The sequence below is a fragment of the Ursus americanus genome, chromosome 18, assembly GCF_024610735.1.
Source record: "Ursus americanus isolate L20-20 chromosome 18, mUrsAme1.1.p, whole genome shotgun sequence".
NCBI classification, from domain to species: domain Eukaryota; kingdom Metazoa; phylum Chordata; class Mammalia; order Carnivora; family Ursidae; genus Ursus; species Ursus americanus.
In genome coordinates, this window is record NC_142144.1 from 19767963 (window position 1) to 19787116 (window position 19154).

At 57.3% G+C, this 19154-nt stretch overlaps 1 protein-coding gene across 11 annotated transcripts in view; it reads right to left on the reverse strand.

The window, feature by feature from the left end:
• Window positions 1-4984: 4984 nt before the first annotated feature.
• RGS3 (regulator of G protein signaling 3) overlaps window positions 4985-19154 on the reverse strand; it is a 130648-nt gene continuing 116478 nt past the window's right edge. For 9 of the 11 annotated variants that reach the window (XM_087869455.1, XM_045791108.2, XM_045791110.2 and 6 more), the window contains 5 exons: window positions 11419-11483; window positions 8026-8127; window positions 7573-7634; window positions 6766-6932; window positions 4985-5948 (listed from right to left, as the gene is read on the reverse strand). In XM_087869455.1, the coding sequence (XP_087725581.1) occupies window positions 5763-5948; window positions 6766-6932; window positions 7573-7634; window positions 8026-8127; window positions 11419-11483 (582 nt within the window). In that variant the 3' untranslated portion in view covers window positions 4985-5762. Of the gene's footprint in view, window positions 5949-6765; window positions 6933-7572; window positions 7635-8025; window positions 8128-8223; window positions 8466-11418; window positions 11484-19154 lie in introns of those variants that run through there. The other 2 variants (XM_087869457.1, XM_045791119.2) reach the window with 2 other exon arrangements.

Below are 19154 nucleotides of genomic sequence, written 5' to 3' on the forward strand. Positions count from 1 at the left end.
TAAATAAAATCTAAAAAAAAAAATAAACGTTAAAAAAAATAAGTGAATGGTGAAACCAGCTGCGGTACACCCATCCCACAGAACACTACTCAGCAATAAACGGGATCGAACTTTTGGCACACACAGCAACTTGGACGGATCTCAAGGGGAATTATGATGCGTGAAGACAGACAATCTCGAAAGGTCACATAGTGCATGCTTCCATTTATATAACATTCTTAAAATAACAAAATTATAGAGCTGGAGAACAGATGAGTGGTTGCGAGGGATTAGGGGTGAGGGTGGGGGATGGGTGTGACTCTGGAAGAGTATCCAGGGAGCTCTTTGTGGTGACACGGTTCTGTGTTTCCATTTCCATAGCAGTTCCATAATCGACGCATGCGACAAAATAACATAGACACACACACTGTACCGATGTCCGATTTTGGTTTTGAGATCGTACTGTAACTGTGGGAGACATAGCTACTGGGGCAGCTAGGTGAAGGGGACATGGGACATTTGTTTGCAGTTTCCGGTGAACATATAATTATTTCAAAATTAAAAATGAAGCAGAAAACCCAAACCACTTCCATTTCAGTGAGACCTCTCCCTGGGGAGAGGCTGACCCTTCTGGCCAGAGCAGATCTGAGCGCAGGGAGGGAGCGTGGTGCATGGGAGGACCTGAACATGGCCCAGGAAGACGGGAAGCAGGGAGCTCACAGCCTGCTTTCATTCCCCATGAGAGCCCTAGTAGTGGGAACTGTTAGTACCCCTTCTTTCTGGATGAGGACACAGTGGCTCAGACAGGTTAAGTGACTTGTCCACAGTCACACCGTGAGTAAGCATCTGAGCCTGGACTCAAGCCCAGGTCAGTCCGCCTGAAGCCCACACTCCTTGTCACCCTCCTCCGCGGCCGTGCAATGGATGGATTCTGGGGAGTAAGCCAGTTCTTGCTGCAAGAGCACTTTGGAGACAGAAACCAATGCAACCTGAGGTGTCAGAGTCAGATGGCCCCTCGAGAGAACTTGGAACGCCCCCCTACCCATCTTTCAGATGGGCCAAGTGAGACCCAGTGAGGAACGAGCCTTACCACAAATGGGCAGCAGAAGCAGGCGGTGGGTGCGGGTCTCCTTCCCGCACGTCTGGGGACTGTCGGCTTTGCCTTTGCGCCTGGAAGGGGTGTGTGTGCGTAGCAGACGTAGGGGAGGTATGGACTTTACGTCAGAGGAACGAGTATGTGTATAACCGGCACATCGTTCCTGGGTTCAGCCTGGCTAGAAGACACGGAGGGCTGCGTCCCGAGGCCCCTCCAGTCATCTGGGGAAGTAGCTAAAACTCTGTTTTTAGTCCTAACAACACACACACACACACACACACACACACACACACACACACACACACTCACCATCTGCCGACACACCTGGCCTGGATCCCAGCCCCTCACATAGCACAAAACATCATCTGCCCCTTCGGAAGGTCCTCAGACAGAAATCAAGCTTGGTTCTCCTTGTTTTCTAGAAGAAACCAACCAGAGAGGGGAGGGGCCTCATCGAAGATCACATGCAGGTGTGGGACAGATCTGAAGGCAAGGCACCTGGCTGACAGCAGTGGCCCCTGAAGCAGCAAACAGGACTCTGCTGAGCCCACTGAGGCCTCGGGCCCAATCCCACCCCCTTGGGGCCCCACCCTTGTCCTTGAGTCCCTGGTGGCCTTGTCTTAGAAACTGGCCATGGAGCCGATGTGGGGGGGTTGCTTGCTTGGCCTGAACTCACCTCTTAGATGCTCAGTGGTAGCCCCAGACCTCCCTCTGTCTGCCCCTCCGTGGGGCACCCCCTCTGTGGCTGGCCGTGCTGAGGGCTTATACCTATTCTTTACCTCACTGAGTCCACGTGAGACCCGCCAGGTGGGATGATTATTCCCATTTTGTAGGTGACATGACTGAGGCTCCGGAAAGTAAGGCAATTTATCAATAGCTCTACTGAGAACCGAGATCCAGCCCAGGACCAGACCTCCCCACACGCTGAAGCTCAGGACCTTCCTTAGAAAAGCTGGCCCGGAGACCAGGAGAACCTGGGCTCTCCACTACTTCCCTCTGTCCAGCTGGAGGTGAGGCTGCCTGGACGTTAGGGATTGGGCTCCTGGTCTCTGCTCAGCCCCAGCATACTTTTCCACGTTCTCATTGAACGTGAACTTTCTCGTTGGTAGAGAACAACACTCTGCGCCTCTCCGGGCCTGCTGTGCAGACTGATGGAGAGAAGGCTTGGAATGCCCTTCGGTGTGTGCCTTTGTCTGGCCCTAGCAGCTGGCACTGCCTCCCTCAAGCCCCACTCTCATCCGTGCAGAGCAGGCCTGGACTGGCCCTGAAGCTCTTCCTCACTCCCACTGTCTCCTCCGACCCAAGGAAGGGGCACCCTGGTGGCAGGGGGCCCAGGGTACCCCCTTTCCTCCTGCCTGGCCCTGCCAGAGAGAGGCTAGGCAGAGCCAGAGGTTTCACAGCTGTTGCACAACTGCAATTGTCTGCAGCCTGGGCTCTGTTGCCTGAGGGCTGGAGAGCAGTGAGGGAGAGGCTGGGGCAGAGGGGTGCATCAGGGAGACTTTCTAGAGTAGGTTGTCAGTGAGAGGGACCTGGGGAAGGGACAGTAGGCAAAGGGAGCAGAGGAGCCAGGCAGAGACATGGGGGTGGGGAGCACAGAGGAGTTCGGTGAGGGTGGGGGGAGCAGAGAGGCGTGAAAGCAGAGAATCAGGGAGGCTAGAGGGGGCTTTCTGGGTGGGAGACCCGTAGGGGCTACTGCTGGCCTGCTCCCCTCACCCCACCCCACTCCAGGATCCTGACTTTTAGAACCCCCAGAGGCTCCCAGACCCTCCTGAGCTGCCTTGGGAGGTAATGAGCTCCCTGTCACAGGAGAGATGCAAGCAGGAACCCAAGAAGGGACCCAAACATGAGACAGCAGTTTAGATCAGGTGGTCTCTTCCAGGCTGGAGAGTCTAAGAGACCATGTCTGCCCCAAGCCAGGCCAAGAGGCCAAGAGTGTGAGGGACCTGACCAGCCCACAAGGAGTCGGGCAAAGTTTGGCACAGGCAAGCCAATGCTGAGTCCCCTCCCACTGGCATCCAACCGAGTGCCCCAACCGTGCCCTCTCCCCTTTCCACCCTTCACACCCTATTTGCAGGCTGACCCCAACTGCTCCCAGCCAGGCTGACTGGCCAGTGGCGCAGGGACAAGCTGTTTCTGACACTCCCTGGAACAGGCTGGCTTTGTCCTCCAGCTGAATGTTCCTGGAAGGACAGCGATCTGGGGTCTGAGACTGGAGGCTCCCTGTCCACTCTGATCAGGGTCTGGACCCTTGAGCTTGAGCCTCCCACCTCCCTGTGACCCTGAGTGATGATGTCACTAACGGCAGCTGGCACTGAAGGAGCACACCCCCTGCCGGGCGCTGGGCTACACTTGCTGCAGGCACGACCTCACTTAGTCACCAAAGCTCTGGGAAAGGGGCCCATATGCACAATTCACAGATGACAAAACTGAGGCAAAGAGAGGTGGTTTTTTCAAAGATTTAGAGCTTGGAGCAAGCAATGGAGCCAGGGCTCAGGCCTTTCGCCTCTATGCAGTGCTGCTTCCCTCCCTCCGCCTCAGTCTTCCCGTCTGTAGAATGGGAAGGGACCTGGACATGAGGACCTCACGGCCCTCATATCCCACACTGACCAGCCTGGGATTGCCAGAGAGCAAGGGGCCTGCTCCTTCCTTGCATGTTTAAAAAAAGGGGTGGGGAGCAGCCCAGACACTATATAGGTGACGGGACTGAGGCCTCAGGAGGGAGGAGGGCGCTAGCCAAGGTCCCCAGGGAGCCCAGGCAGGGCCCAGGCAGGCGGATCCAGGCACCTCTCCAGCCTGCTCTCCAGCTGCTCAGCATAGCCAAAGTCGCTCTGGGCCAAGGGACCCAGTGTGAGTAATGGAAACCCGGCGGTGGGGCCTTCCGAAATGGGAATTCCATCTGCCTGACTTTGTTCTGCGGGACTTTGGTTTCCATGGCAACTTGGGGGTGGGTAGGTGGAGGGCTTGGCCCAAGGCTGAATCCCTGGAACCTAAAGAAAGGGGAAGGTGAGACTCTTCAAGCCTACAGACCTGAACCCAGGATCCCAGGCAGGGAACAAGATCCGGGGAGATGGGGCCCAGCCCCTCCTGCACTAATTCCATCCAGCTTCGTGGAAGTCAGCCCAGCTGGGCCAGGCTCACTCCAGGCGGCGCCTGGGCCCCTGTCCCCAGACTCTGGCATCAGCTTGGCCTGGGTTCTAGGCTCTCTTCTACCTCCTCCAGGCAAGTGGTCCGGGGCCTCCAGTGAAACGTGGCTTTGGACCAGCCCTTGCCTAAATTTGCATCTCTGGTTAGGCACAGAGTGGGAAGCCTTCCCTCGGGACACAGAGGGCTTCTCTGTAAGCCCTGCTCCTTGTCACCTGCCCAGCTCTTCTTCTGTCCTAACGGCATCCGTGGGCCTGCCCATCTGCCCCCGAGAGGCTGGCCTCATCCACCTCCACCAACCAGCCCTGCGCCACCTGAAAGTTCCGCTAGAATCTCAGGGTGTGGTGGGCAGAAAAATGGAGGACTGTAGGCAGCTGGTGGCCAAGCTAGCACCTGTCATGTAGCAAGCAGGGGACAGCAGTCCAGGGCACAGGCCTGGTAGCCAGTGGGGCTTAGGCAGAACCCTGTCTCTGCCACTTGCCAGCCGTATGACCTTGGACGAGTCACCCTCCCTGTCGGTGCTTCACTCTGCCCATCTGGGAAATGGGCATAACCCCCACCAGGTGAAGATGACGACAGGATACACGGAACAAGCATGGCAGAGGGCTTAGCACGGGGAAACAGCTTGGCAGGGAGCGCGAGCCCCGGAGTGTGTGTGACTCTGGGGTGGGAGGCAGGTGATGGCAAGAGAGAAGAAGCCGCCGACTGACCCCCACCCTGCCCCAGTCCACCTTAGGAAAGCTCAAACCCAGGAACACACAGAAAGGGTCAAGAACAAGAAATAACACAGGCCTTTTATTTGCTCCAGAACTCGGCTGCTGTGTGGTCTCAGGGTGCCACGCTTTCCCAGAGCCTCCGAGGGATACCTCTCTCGGGGGAGGGGGGGGGTCGGGATTTCTATGTGAGGTCACACGGCAGCACCCACCCCTCCAGGCCTCATCAGTCCGGAAGGCCCAGCTGCCTGCCACTGGCTCCTGGGACCAGCCAGTCCCCTGAAACTGGGAAGTGGTGCCCACCCTCTCGGCCAGGTGGCTTTTCACAAGGCGTTGGTTAAAATATTGCACTTGTAAATTAGGAAAACCGATGAGGCAAAAATTTCCTATTACAGGACGACGTGCCAAGCATCCGACTACTGTTTAAATAAATAAAACTTGAGGCAGGGAGTCTGAGCTGCGAGCCCCAGCAGCCCCCCCCCAACCCTGGAGAGCCCTGGAGCCCACAGCTAGGCCCCCTGCCCCAGCAGCCAGTTCTTTAAGGAACTTGGTCAAGGCTGAGCTCTCGCTCTGGCTCAGCCAGGGCCCCTGACCTGCCAGGGCCCTTGGGCCCCCTCGTACCGGGGCAGTGGGGACCCAACGGGGCCAGTCCTTCTACTCCTCCGGTGGCCTGGGCCTCTCTTGGTCCAGGCCTCTCATCCAAATGTCCGTCTGTCCGTCCGGAGACGCAGCCTCTGGGGGCTTGCTTGCCCCCTCCGTCACAGAGGGAGAGAGGCAGGTGGGAAGGGGGCCCAGCCCGCCTGGTGTGAACACGGAGCTCTACCCTACCGCCCCTAAAGTGGGGGGCTCATCTTCTTCTGGTTAATGAGGTCCAGGTAGAGGTCAGAGCGGAGGAAGCGTGGGTACGAGTCCTTTTCCATGAGCCCGAAGATGCGCTTCTGCGCCAGATCGAAGCAGCCACGGGTGACACTCTGCAGGTTGTCCTTGGTGTGCTCCCGCGTGTACGAGTCCAAGTTGACCTGCGGGGGCAGAGGGCAGTAGGGTCAGGTCCACCTGCAGGGGGCTGACCCTGGGGGGCAAGGGGCCAGGAATGGAACCTCCCCAGCCCTTCGCCTCCAGACCCCTCTGCTCCACGTCTGAAGTCTCAGAGTGGAGCCCCCCGGGGCAGCGATTCAAGTCCTGGCTCGGTCACTCGCTGTAGGGCGGGTGGTTTATAGGGCCTGAAATCACCACGTCCAAGGTCAGACTGCCTGGTTGGGATCCCAGCAGTGCCATACCTAGGCCTGTGACCCTAAGCGAGTCGCCCACGTGCTGAGGCCCCCTTATCTTATCTGTAGGCTAGAAAGGATGGTCTACTCCTCAACGAGCGCCAAAGACGAAGCAAGGTCATCCACGTAAACAGATACGGAGCCGATCAACAGATCACCCCCCGCGACTCTGCGCACAGCGCCCGGCCCTCCAGAAGCTCACTAGATGTTATTGACTCCGACCCGGGCTCTCGGAGACGGTCTCCTCATTTTTCAAGTGAAAAGAATATTAAACCCGTTTTACAGGCTGTCGTGAGGATCAAATAAAAGAGCGCATCCACAAAGGGCCTGGCGCATGCCTGGCACACGGCGCCTTGACAGTGGCCATTTCCGTTACCGACGGAATTCTGTTCTTCCCAGGGCCCCAGCTTGCTCCCTCTCCACCCTGGACACACAGTCCCCAAGAGTTGCTCTGGCCTCTCCCATTCCTGAGCTCCTTGTTGAGGCTGCCACGTACCTGTGACCACTGAGAGGCCGCTGGGGATGGGGCTGGGGCTGGGGGGCCTGAGGGCCCCACCTGAGGCCTTACCTCCTTGCACGCCTGGATCGCGATGTACTCAGCGAAGATCTTCTTGGCCTTGGCTGCCATCTTGGACTGTGACTTGACTTTCTTGAAGTCCTCACATGCCAGCCAGAATTCCAGGTTCTCCTCACTGAACTCGGTGCGAAGGAAAGCCTGGAACACCGCTAACCCATCTGTGACGAGAAGCCCAAGCCCTGGGGTGAGAGGCAGAACCAGCCCCTTCTGCCCTCAGGACACCCCCCCCAACCTCCCCTCTAGGGGCCTTTTAGGGTGCAGATGTTGGGAGCTTAGTAAAATAACCATTTCTAAGAGCCAGGAGCCCTGGGAGGTGGACCCACCCCTGCCACTGCCTCTTCGTGGGCCTTGGCCATGTCTCTCCCCTGTCTGTGCCTCAGAGCCCTCATCTGTAAAGCGGGGGTCAGGAGTCTATGTGCTGGAGCCCTGTGAGGATCAGAGGGGACCCTGCCCAAGGGACACGGGGCACATCTGGCCCAGTGGGAGCCCTCGGTACGTGGAAATGTTTATTGTTATTCCAGGAATCGGCCTGAGCACACAGGTCCCAGTGGCCTCTCGCAGGCAGGGCCAGCTCCCATGGACAGGGAGGGGCTGGCAGAAGCCGGCTCCAAGGCCAGCCCAAGGGCCTCGGCCTCTCCCAACAGCGGGGATACCTGACGGCACCCAGGAAAGGGGGAAAGGCGACCTGTCTGGGACCAGACACACTCTCTAGGTCTGGGAGAGGAGGAGAGGAATGGGCGGCGGGGGTGGGGGGGAGATCACACAGAGAGGGGAGCAGGCCGGCTGGCCCCCACTTACATTTGTGAAGCAGCAGCTTCTCCAAGGACTCACCCCACTTGAGGGCTTCCTCTGAGGTGGGCCTGAGGGGCGAGGGAAGGGGCACAGTGAGGCACCAGGAGGTTCGGGGAAGTGGGGAGGCTGGGGCTAGGGGGTCTCTGTTAGCGGCCCTCGGCCTGGGCAGTGGCCGAGCCCAGCTGGGGAGCGCAGAAGGGGGCCCAGCCCCTCTCTTTGGGCCCGCATCCCTTCTGCCTCCCACCTCTGCCCCTGCCCGGCTGGCCGGCCTTCCCCGAGCGGCTGTTCCCCATGAAGGCTGCGGCTTGCTAGGTACCAGGCTCCCTCGAAGACAGCCTCCATCCAACCCAGGGCTGGACCAAGCCAAAAATCCCCTTTTCATTTAACCCCACCACCAGCCCTGCTCCCCTGGGGACCAGTGAGTGCCTGAGGGGTCCCAGGGGTGCAGAGCGGACCTACTTGAATGACTTGACCATTTTGTCTGCCTTGCCCGCTGGCTGGGCCCCAGGGGACTCGTTCCTTCGCCGGAAGATGCCCAGCTTGTTCTTCATGTCCTTGGCTCTGCGGGCAGAAGCAGAGAAGGGGGTCGGTCAGCCTGGCCCGCTCGGCCCCTGCGAAGCCAGGGCGGGGAGGAGGCGCTGCGGCGGGGGCACCTACTCCTTCATCGTGTGCCGCCTCTGTAGGTTCCCATTGCGCGTGAGGTACATGCCCCGGAGCATCTCTGTAGGCCCCCCACCTTGGGGCCCGGGAGGGTCTGCTCCCCAGCCTGCGTCCCAGGCGGCGGCAGGCAGCAGCGGCGCGGGCTCAGCCGAGCGTTCGTTCGCCGGGATCCCGGCCGGAGGACTGGGGCTCCCAGGCACAGGCCGGCAGGACTCAGACAGGAGGAGCCAGGAAATGGGAGGGACCAGGACGGGGAGCGGAAAAAAGAATATCCCTCCTGGCCAACCCTGACGGGGAGCCCGTGAAAGGGGCATGTGTCTGCGAGGGGCGGCCTCTGGGGCCCGGCGGCAAAAAGCCAGACCCGGTTATTTGTGACCGGCCTCCCCGTTGCCATGGCAGCGCCAGGGGAAGGAGGAGAAAACAAGTCAGCAAATTGCTGGAAGGGGAGGGGGGAGGGCTCTGCCCACCGGGGTGGCAGGACTGGCTATTTTTAGCTAGGAAGCATTTTTAGCCTTGCCACTCCCCCAGGGGCAGCCGATTTCGGGACTGGGCAAAGCTGCTGGCGGGAAAGGGGTTCAATGCCCCATGCTCACGTCTGCCTCCCTTGTCGCTAGACCCCCTACCCTGGGCACCTCCAGATGGCTCCTGGCAGCTGGCCTCGGCCTCAGTCATTGGCTTCGGACAGAAGCATCCAGGAACATGCAGGATGTCCCACAAGTCTGAGTACGGTTTCAAGCCCAAATAACTTCAGCAGTACAAGTCCCGTAAACTTTCCCGAACGTCATATGGAATTTTAATTATGTAATTTCTTAATGCACATTGAGTTTTGTGAATTTTTTTAATGATACATTTTTTTTTAATTTTAAGTTTTGGTCTCTGTTCTTCCGATTCAAGATAAAAAACGCTGACTGAAACCAAAGGTTAAAATAAAAAATGCCTTGGCAAAATCACAAAGCTAAATAAGTGTAAAAGAAATTTAAATAATTCAACTTTCAAATGGGTGTTTGTTAAGTTTGTAGTACTTATGCTTCTGAGGTTATTTGAGCTTAAAGCGGCATTAAGACCTCCGGGACCCCCTGGGTGAGTCGGTGAGGGAGACGGTACCCACCTCCCCGTGGAGGGTGAGTGGGAGGCCCTGGAGCCACACAGCGTCGGGGGCAAATCCCATCCCCAGCAGTTGACAACTGTGCGCTCTGGGTGGGTCGAGTTACCTCACCTCTCAGAATGTCAAATGTTCCCATCCACCAAACAGGGGTGATAATAGTACCTACCCTCTCCTGGGGCTGTTGTGAGAAGCAAGAGGAAAATGCGCATGAAGTTTTAGCACACTGCCTAGGGCAAAAGTGCACAGGAGAGAGAGAGAGAGAGAGAGGGGGAGAAGAGAGAGGAGGCCCGCTGTGTCCAGAGGGTCTGGGGCAGCTGCCCAGGGATGAGGACCCTGCTCTAGAAGGTCCAAGCCATCGAGCCAAGGCCAAGGAGTCCAAGGATGGGCAGTCCTCTGGGTGAGGACCGGGGCCTTCAGAATGCCTGGGGGTGACTGGGGTGCCGCATTTGGCTTCCTGGGGCATAGTGGTCTGTCTGACAGGATGGCAGAGCTCAGACGGGCCCCGTGCGTTCCCACGTGGGTCCAGAAGGCAGAACAGGGACCCACAAGAGGAAGCTTAGGAGCACTTTCTTCCAATCAGAGCCATGAAGGGATGGAATGAGTGCCCTCTGGAGAATGAACTCTCACCACTAGGGGCCCAAAGGCTACTAGCAGGGCTGCTGTGAACCTCCTCCAGAATGCTCTACACTGAGCTTCAATAGAACAGGCTCTGAGGGAAAAAATATATTTATATTTATAGTATTAGAGCCAGCATGCCAGGTATCAGATCCCCACTCTGCCACATACTTGCTGTGTGACCTGACACAAGTAACTTCTTTTTGCTTCAGTTTATACTCATTGGTCAAATAGGGCACATAAGAAAAAAAAGGAAATGTAAAAGAAAAATAATGGTAAAGATTAAATTAGATAACATATGGAATGTGCATAGAACAGTGCCTGGTCCAATAAATATTAGTTATTTTTACTGTTATCCCAGATTCTAAGAGTCCTTGACGAAGCTTTTAAGAATGTGAGCTTCGGCCATTCAAAAGGCAGCGCCTGCCCTGAAGGGAGGCTAGAGTTAGGACCGGCCCTGGACGGCTCCAGCACCCCAGATGCCCACCCCTCGTGGGCCTCTGCTGCTGCACCCCTGGGAGCTTTGGTGATACCTGGTTGGCGCAAAGGGCTATTTTTGGTGCATGTCACCTTCCCTAGAAAGCGGGATTGCTCCTGGCTGCAGAGTGAGAGAAGCCTGTAGTTGTCCCAGAAACAAGGGCAGAGGAGCTGGGGGAGAAAGAGTTTCTAGAGTCATGGACGCCAGCCAAAGTAGAGGCCAGGGAAATGGCTGTAGGAGGCATCTGGGAAGACTCCTGTCCCCCTCCCCCAGGCCCAACTGGTACATAATGGTGGGCACTACACGACTTGGAGGGGAGGGGGGCTCCCTCTTGGCTCTACCATGTACCCCACTGCCTCCTCTCCATCCGTCCCCCTAGTCTCCAGGGCCTGGGGCCCCGGTGTACAAGGAGACCCAAGGAGAACCCACATACACTCTGTTCATTTAATTGGCACCTCTAACAAACCTCCAGAACAGATGTGTAAGGCCCCAGACCTTGGCCAGAAAGGCTGGGGAGTGTGGGATGCGCTACCTGGACCAGCAGCGCCACCTCCTGGCAATGCCCAAGACTGGAGCCTTCGAGAGCTCAAGAGGAGAAAGGGGGAATCCCGCGTTCTTTCTCAGAGGCAGCAAAGCTCTTGTCAAGGTCACTCAGTCACTGCTTGGCTCAGAGGCTGGGCCAGGGCCAGGACAACCTAGCTGGTTGCCTCTGCTTGGTTCCCTGGGGCTTCCAGGTATTGAATCAGCATGTTGCCTCACTGCATGAATGCTGAGGGCAGTGCAGGATGCTCGGGACCCTAGTGAGCCCACCCTGGGGCCGCTGGCAAGTCTTCAGATCTTGTTCACTGGTGTCTGTCTAGGGCAGGACTGGGCACAGCCCCTTCTCCCCACCTGTACCCCTGGAGGAGAGACAAGCCCGAGGACGGAGGAAGAAGAGGGGGTTGGGGAGCCTCCCTGACCGCAAGGTTGAGGACCAGGGATCTTTCCAACTTACAGGTTTTTGCTCTTTCTCTTCCGAGAGGCTTCATCATCATCCCCGACCGTGTCAGCCCCACTCATCTGTGGAAGAAAGACAGACACGTTATAGTCTGGGTGTCCAAAGGCTGCTGCCTGAGCAGAGAGAGGCTCAGGGATCCAACGGCGCCCGCAAACCATCCCACCCCACTCCTGCAAAGCTCCTACCCCTTAGGGGAGGGAGAGGGAGGCCCGTTCCTGGGGACAGTCTGTCCATGTAGTGTGGCCGGCCCACCCCCTCCAGCCAAAGGGGTCTCATCCTGGTGCAACTACAAGCCCGGTTTGCGACGGAGAAGCGGAAGACACAGCGTTGAGGGCAAAGCCAGAGACCCAGCACTTACTCGTTGCAGGCATGAGGGCAGACTGGAGAGCAGGGCTACAGGAGGGCTTCTGCAGTGTGACTCGGCCAGTCACTGTCCCTCTGCGAGCCCCGATTTCTTAATTTCAAAATCGAGATCCTAATGACTAACTCAAGCTTCTGAAGTTTGACAGAGACCTGGGATTGGTCAGCAGTGCGGACAGTGAACTGTCATACAAGCCTGAGAGAACCTCTCCTGCCTTCGAGTTTTCCATGGCTCCCCAGTGCCCCCAGGGAAACAGCCAAACTCTGTGACACGATATACAGGGTCTGCCATCTTAGGGTCTGGGCAGAAAGGTGCATTTGAAGATCAGTTACAAGTCCTTCATTTAGCTCTCGGCCTGACCCTGCTCCAGCACCCTCCTTGACCTTGCCCTCCAGCCAAACGGAACGCCTTCGCCTGACGTGCCCCTCACCTCAGCCTTCTACCTGTGCAACACCTTCCACGGGGATGCTTTTGTGACCCTCCCATCTCCCTTTACTCCCAAGACCCAGCCTCAGGAAAGACCTAGACCTCTGGGGTAAGCCACTTAAATGCCTCCTCACCTAGGGAGCACTCCCAGGCCCCTAGACCACGGCTGTGCCCCCTTCACCGCTTTTGAGGTCCCCACCACATTCGAAAGGGCTTTTTTCTCAATCTGTCCCCTCTGCTTGACTGTGAGTTCTCACGAGCAAGGCCTCTGTCTGCCTGGGTCACCCTCATGGGGCCTGGCACAGATTAGGAGCTCAACAAATATTTGTCAGATGAATGAATGCATCGAGAGAGGGAAAGCAGACTGGGAACAATGAGTCTTGAGGCCCTCATTGCCTGAATCCCAGCTTACAGCTGTATCCCCCATTGCTCCCCTGCGGCCCACAGACTGCACCTCCCCCACCCATCCTCTCCCTTCCCCTTTGCCTGTGCTGGGTCCCCGTCCTGGAATGCCCTCTCTCTTCTTCCCCCCAGTCTGCCACTCCTCTTCTCCAGACCCCTTCAGATTCCCACCATCTCTACCAGGGCTGTCCTCTGTGTCCCCTGCCCTGCTGGTACTTTTCCATCTTCCTTCAGTGGAAACCCAAGGCCCCAACAGCGCCACCCTAGAGCAGAAGCCCAGGAAATGTTCTCAGATGGGAGAGGAGCTAGAGCTCAGAGCAGGCTGGGCATGGACACTATGGCCCAAGACGAGACAGAGTGCCACCCGGTATGGATCTCAGCTCTGACTCATGAGTCCCATCCTGGGCCTCGGTTTCCTCACTTGTAAAATAAAGATGGGCTAATTCTCAAAGAGTTATTAATTCTAGAAAGAAAAGTGGCCTTATTCCAGATATAGCCAGCAGGGGGAGCTACTAGCTTCAGTGGAATATACACCCTTGGATGGATGGATGGATGGATGGATGGATGGATGGATGGATGGACGGATGGACGGATGAATTCATACTATAGACCAGACCCCTGAATGGGCATTCTGCAGATCCTATCTCATTAATCTTCAGAGTAAGTCCATAAAGCAAATGGAGGTTCAGAGAAGTTAAGTCCCTTGTCCAAAGACACCCAGAATTGAAGTGACAGCTGGAATCTAGGTCTGTGTGCATCTAAGGCCCCTGTTTCTCCCCCAGAGGAGGCTGCTACTCAAATGTAAGGATAAAGGCACATTTTGAATGTTCTCAGTAGAAGACTCGGGGGAAGTGCCAACTCCTTCCTGAGAAGACTGCCCCGCCAGGGTTGTAAACACGTGTGTGTACGTGCACACCCAGGCATACACCCATCTATGGTGTGTGATTCCAGAGCTCGGGTTTGCAGGAAGCAGGTACTGATCCTATTTCCACCAACTCTGGAGGAGTTTCTTAGCCTCTCAGCTTCAGCTTCAATAGCTACAGCATAGGAGGGGTGACAGCCCCCTGGCTGTTGGAAGAGTCACATGATCAAGTCTCGGCCCCTGTGGCCCAATGCTGGTGCCCCCTCTAACCAGGGCTGCCCGGGGTCATTGCTCAGTGAGTCTTCCCGCTGTGGTCCCATTGCACACACAGGCTGCAGTCACACTGGACAGGCTAGGCAGTGCCCGGAGCCCCCACCCGTGGGAAAGGGCCACGGGCGCTGGGCTTCCTCCCATTCTAACCTCAGCTTCCGTACTTTATCGAGCCCACACAATGGGCCTGGGGGCCACTCCCGCCCCGCCCGCACCCCCAGCCTCTGCACTGCTGGGAAATGGGCTCTTCCTTCCACTGCTGGGAGGGGGTCATCTTCGGCAGGGACCACACCAACTTGCCTGATAGCCCAGGCCTTGGGCGTTGACCCCCAGAGCAGCTGGGGAAACCCAGGCACTAGGGGGGTAGTCTGCAGGCCAGACAGAGAAGAAACTGAGCCAGAAAGTCAGGGTTCTGATTCCCAGCCCCACAGTGGGCCCCAAGGCTCCCCTCTTCAGGAGCTACGGCAAGGTCTGCCCTGTCCCCAGCACACAAAGGGCCTCTCCTTCCCATCTGCTCCCCACTGCCTTGCCGCTCTACAGGGCCCTCCCTGCTGAAAGGGAAATGGAGGGGAGCCCAGGGCCACCAGCCCTCCCTTCACTCCAGGCAGGAATCCCTGGGGCTCGCCCAGCCCCCACCCGGCCACTCCAGGTCCTGGGCGCTCCCCGCCCCTTGGAATAATAACTATAATTCTTACTATAATTATAACTATAATAATAGTTGTGGTTACGAGTGCCGATTCTAAACTGCCTGGATTGGAATCCTACCTCAGTGACTTATGAGCTAACTGACTTTAGCCGAGTTACGACCTCTCTCTGTGCCTCGGTCTCTGTATCTGTAAAATGGGGATAATAACCAGACCTACCTCATCGGGGCGTGGTGCGGATCAACTCAGTGAACACACAGGAAGAGCCTGGCTCGGTACCTGGTACAGGCCAGCTCTGGCGGTCATGGCGAGCGTTCACTGAGCGCTCCCTACGTGCCAGGAGCTGCAACGATGGGCTTTAATGTATTTCTCTCGTTTCATCTTCACGGCCGTGCTGAAAACTATTTGTTGTCCTCTGCCCCAGCTCACAGCGGAGGAAACCGAAGCCCTGGGCTCCACAAGCTGGCAACGGCCTGGCGCCGGAGCCCGACCCTGACTGAGGGCTCTTGTGAGCAGGGGCTTCACCTGGTTCCTCTCACTGCCCTTGACCCAACTTCCGGGGCTGCCCGGCCGTGGCTGGCGCCAGCCCCCCACACCCTGTCCCCCTCTGACCTGGCCCAGCCTGGGGGACCCCGTAACCTCAGCTTCCGTACTTTATCGTAGAACCCATAGAACCTTGTGGAAGCACTGGATCTAAAGGCTACACGTATTCGTTGAGACGTAGGGAATCGTTCTTCTTTAAGCGTTTTGTAAATAGGAGGCCAGATGTCTTGGAGCTGGAAGGCATCTTAGGGGCCCTCTGGTCTGACCTCCCGCCTAGGCGGGAAGCTTGCTGTGGCAGCCGGCTTCTGCCCAAGCCAGTCCCCACAGGAGGAGGGGAGAAGGAAGCATGGCCAGGGAGGGGCTGCAGCCTAAGTCTCCTCACTGTCAAAGAACGACCCCTGACCCTGGGCCACGCCAGGCCAGCCCGAGGCGGAACTGAAGGGCAGCAACCTGGGCCCGACACAGATTTGCTCAGGGCTTCCCTGGCTCCCAGGAAAAGGGCAGATGCAGGCCCGTGGATCTGCCCGCGGGGCCACCAGGGGGCAGCCAGCAAGGCAAGGGTCCGGCAGCAGAGGGCACTGTGAGACAGCTCAACTTGGCACAGGGAGCCGGGCCCAGGGGATGGCCCAGGGGAGGTCTTCTCCTCTCTGCACCTCAGGCAGCCCATTTGTAAAATGACCGCGGCAAGTGGGCCATCTCTCAGGTCTGTCCGGTTCAGGTGCTCCTACCCCTAGTAGAAAGACATCACTCCGCACACAAGACGGCAGGCTGACAGGTAGGGGGAGCAGTAACACAGGGACTGTCGCCCCTGTGACAGGCAGCTTGCATGCCCTCCGGGCAGCCTCAGCGCAGCCACACAGCAGCCCAGGGCCACACCAGCTCTGTCTGGCCTGCCTGAGTTTCACATCCTGACAAGATCCCTGCCACAGACACAGAGCTTTCCACATACTGCAATCTTCTCGAATCCCTGGGACAACTCCAGGAAGACTTAGCACTCCCACTTTATAAGAAAAAACGGAAGCTCAAAGAAAGACATAACTGGGCCAAGGTCTCAGGACCAGGAAGGAGGATGCAGAGCTGAGATCTGAACTCAGGTCTGTCTGACTCCTCCTAAAGACTTCGCCCCTCTCCTCTTCACCTCCTGCCTGGCACAGCCTGGAAACAGTGGCCTGTAGGCAGCAGCTGATCCTCCCAAGAAAGCCAGACCCAAGCCAGGAAGATGGAAGTCATGAGCGAACCCATTGCCTCCCCAACCCGCCACCAGCCCCCCACACCCCGTCCCTCACCAGCCTGGGGTGAGGTGTGCAGGGTCTGCGGTAGAGCCAGGGAGGACTGGGCAGGGTGAGGCCACGGCCCCACTCTAGCTGCACCTGCTGTGTGGCCGGGGACAAAACACTGCTCCCTCTGCCTCAGGGTCCCTGCTGGAGGACGAGGACAAGGGGGCCCTCCCTGCAGCAGCATCGTGCGGGCCAGGAAAGGGAGCTGGAGGCACTTGGTGTTTGTACATGTAGGCATAACTGCTACCCCGCTTGCTACTGCTCTCCTCCTCGTTGTCATCACAGGATTCCCATTTATGGAGCACCCACCGAGTGCTTAGTACCAGCACTGCCCCCAACACCCCACCCACATCGGGCTACTTAATCTTCCCCACAGTCCTACAAAGGAGGTATGATTACCATACCCATTTCGCTGATGAAGGAAACTGAGGTTTAGAGAAAGGGCAGGGACTTGCCACAGGCCCACTGGCAGTGAGGGATGGCGCGGGACCAGGGGCTTGTCCAGCCTCGAGCTGCAGGGCAGGGCTCTTAGCGGAGCCGGCTGGCTGCAGTGAGCCGCATACACACGATGAAGGACGGGCAGCTCGGTCAGCAGAAACCATGGGAGCACAGCCTCTGAGGCCCCTGCCAACTCTGTCGCTCAAGCCCAAGAAAGGAAACAAGAGGCCAAGAGAGGGTGGGGGATGCCAGTGAAAACCTTGGGCTCCCAAAGGAGGAAGCTGAAACACGACAGAGCTGGTCCAGGCTTGCCGGACTCCTGCGCAGGAGCCCCTGCCCCCCAATCGGATCTCAGATCAGCTGGCTGGGGGAACTAGAAGGGTAAGCATGAAGGTGTGTGGATGTATCTGTCTACAGAGATTTGTATTTACATACAGAACGGAACTCGGAAGGGTCTTGGGGAGGGGGTGTCCAATCAGAATCAGGAGGCCCGGCGGGTGTGAGCCCTGGGATCTCAGTGCCCTCCGGAGAGGAGTGGCCAGGCCTGGTCTGAGCAAGCCCGAGGCCTCACCTGGGTAGGGCAGAGTTCTAGACTCTCTCCAGCTGCATCAAGAAATGGCCAAAGATGGTAATATTCCAACTATGGGGACCAGCACAGTCCCAGGGGGGCTTGTTTAAAATGCAGGGTCTGGGCACCACCTGCTCAAAATTCTGATTCCAGGAGCCTGGGGTTGGAGACTTAGAAATCTACGTATTAATAACGTCCTCCTGGTCATTACGGAGCACATCAAAGTTAGAACCACACATGTTTGTGGACGAGGAAACTAAGATCCAGTCCCAGTTCCTTTGGGATTTAGTTCCAAAATCTGTGCCCTTTTCTGGGGGTCCCAGCCTCCCCTTCCAGTCTAACCACCTTGCAGCAGTGTCCTCTCAAGTGTGAAGTCACTCTTATTACTGGTGCCTGAGGGGAAGAAGGCTTCCGAAGCCATGGCCCAGTTCAGTGGGGAAACGCGCTGGAATCCATTAGTCATGTCTGCCCCGGGTGTGGAGGCAGGAAGGGCAGCGTGAGTGCCACGCGTCTGCCATGCCTGCATTGTAGCAATCTCCTGCTCTAGCCAGACTGGCTTCTACGAACAGTGTGCCCGGGTCGTGTCCACTTTCCCAGAACACCTGTCTCATCTTCTCTTTATTCTAAACCTGCTCAGCCATCGAGCCCGAGCCAAGGGGCATCTTGCTCCAGAAGCTCTCCCTGGTGGCCTAACTCCCTGAGGTCTTTCCCTCCATGAACCCCCAGGTCCCTGCCTATCCCCCCACCCCCAGCCTCACGATGTTGTCGGAACAACACCCTGCACCGCGCTGGCTGCCGGCACCTCAAAACCATGTACCAGCGCCGGCACTAAGGTCACCGGCACTAAGACTCTTCCGGGTCATCCTCGGCCTCCCTGGGACAGGAGTGTAATTAGTCTCTGCTTTTCACAGAGGAGCCCAGTGACTCACCCAGGGCCACACGGTAAGTGAGAGACACAGCCCAGGCTCAAGCTGGCTGGTGGGCTTCGGGGCCATGATGCAATCTTTTCACTGCGGGGCCAGCTTCCCAACCCACACAGATAATTCCTTCCTCCCAGGCTGAGATCAGCCTCACACATTCCTGCGGCACCGCAGTGGCACGGAGCACAGGGCCCGGCACACGGCAGGAAATCAATAAACACTTTTTCATCTATTTATAAATATTTGCGAGAGGCAGAGAGCACGGTGGGGATGAGGCCCAGCCCTGGAGCCGGAATCTAATTCTGGTGCAGACATTTATAAACCGTGTGGTCTGGTGTAAGTGAGACAACCCAAGTGCCTCAGTCTCCTCATCTGTAGGCAGCCGCAACAGTATCTCCTTCACAGGGCTGCTGTGAGCATCAGTGAGGTCAGCTAAACTGCTTAGAATTGGGGCGCCTGGGTGGCTCAGTTGGTTAAGTGTCCGCCACTTGATTTCGGCTCAGGTCATGATCTCAGGGTTGTGAGATCCAGCCCCGCATCGGGCTCTGTGCTGGGCGTGGAGCCTGCTTAAGATTCTCTCTCTCCCTCTCCATCTGCCCCTCCCCTCCAGTCATGCACTCACTGTCTCTCTCTCTCTCAAAAAATAAAAAACAACAAAAAAATAAATTGTGTAGCATAACGGCAGCACAGGGTAAATGTGTGCTGTCATTGTTGGCTGATGGATTTCTAGGCTGACTAGGCCTGGACTTAGTCTAAATTGTTCTACTACAGGAGACAGTCCTCCAGCAAATGTCTCAGACCTTTGGGTTGCAAACGCACGATGTCCTGGGCGAGGCCACAGCTGCTCTACTTCGGTGGGGACCCGCAGCCCAAAGGAGCTGTAAGAGCACAGCACCTGGAGTCAGAGTCAGGGGCTTAAGTGCAGGTGTGGCCTTGTCGGTCCCTCCGTGCCTCAGCTGTATCCTCTGTCTAATGGGTACAAGGCTTCCTGGAAGGCTTAGAGAGGTGCCATGTGGAGGGAG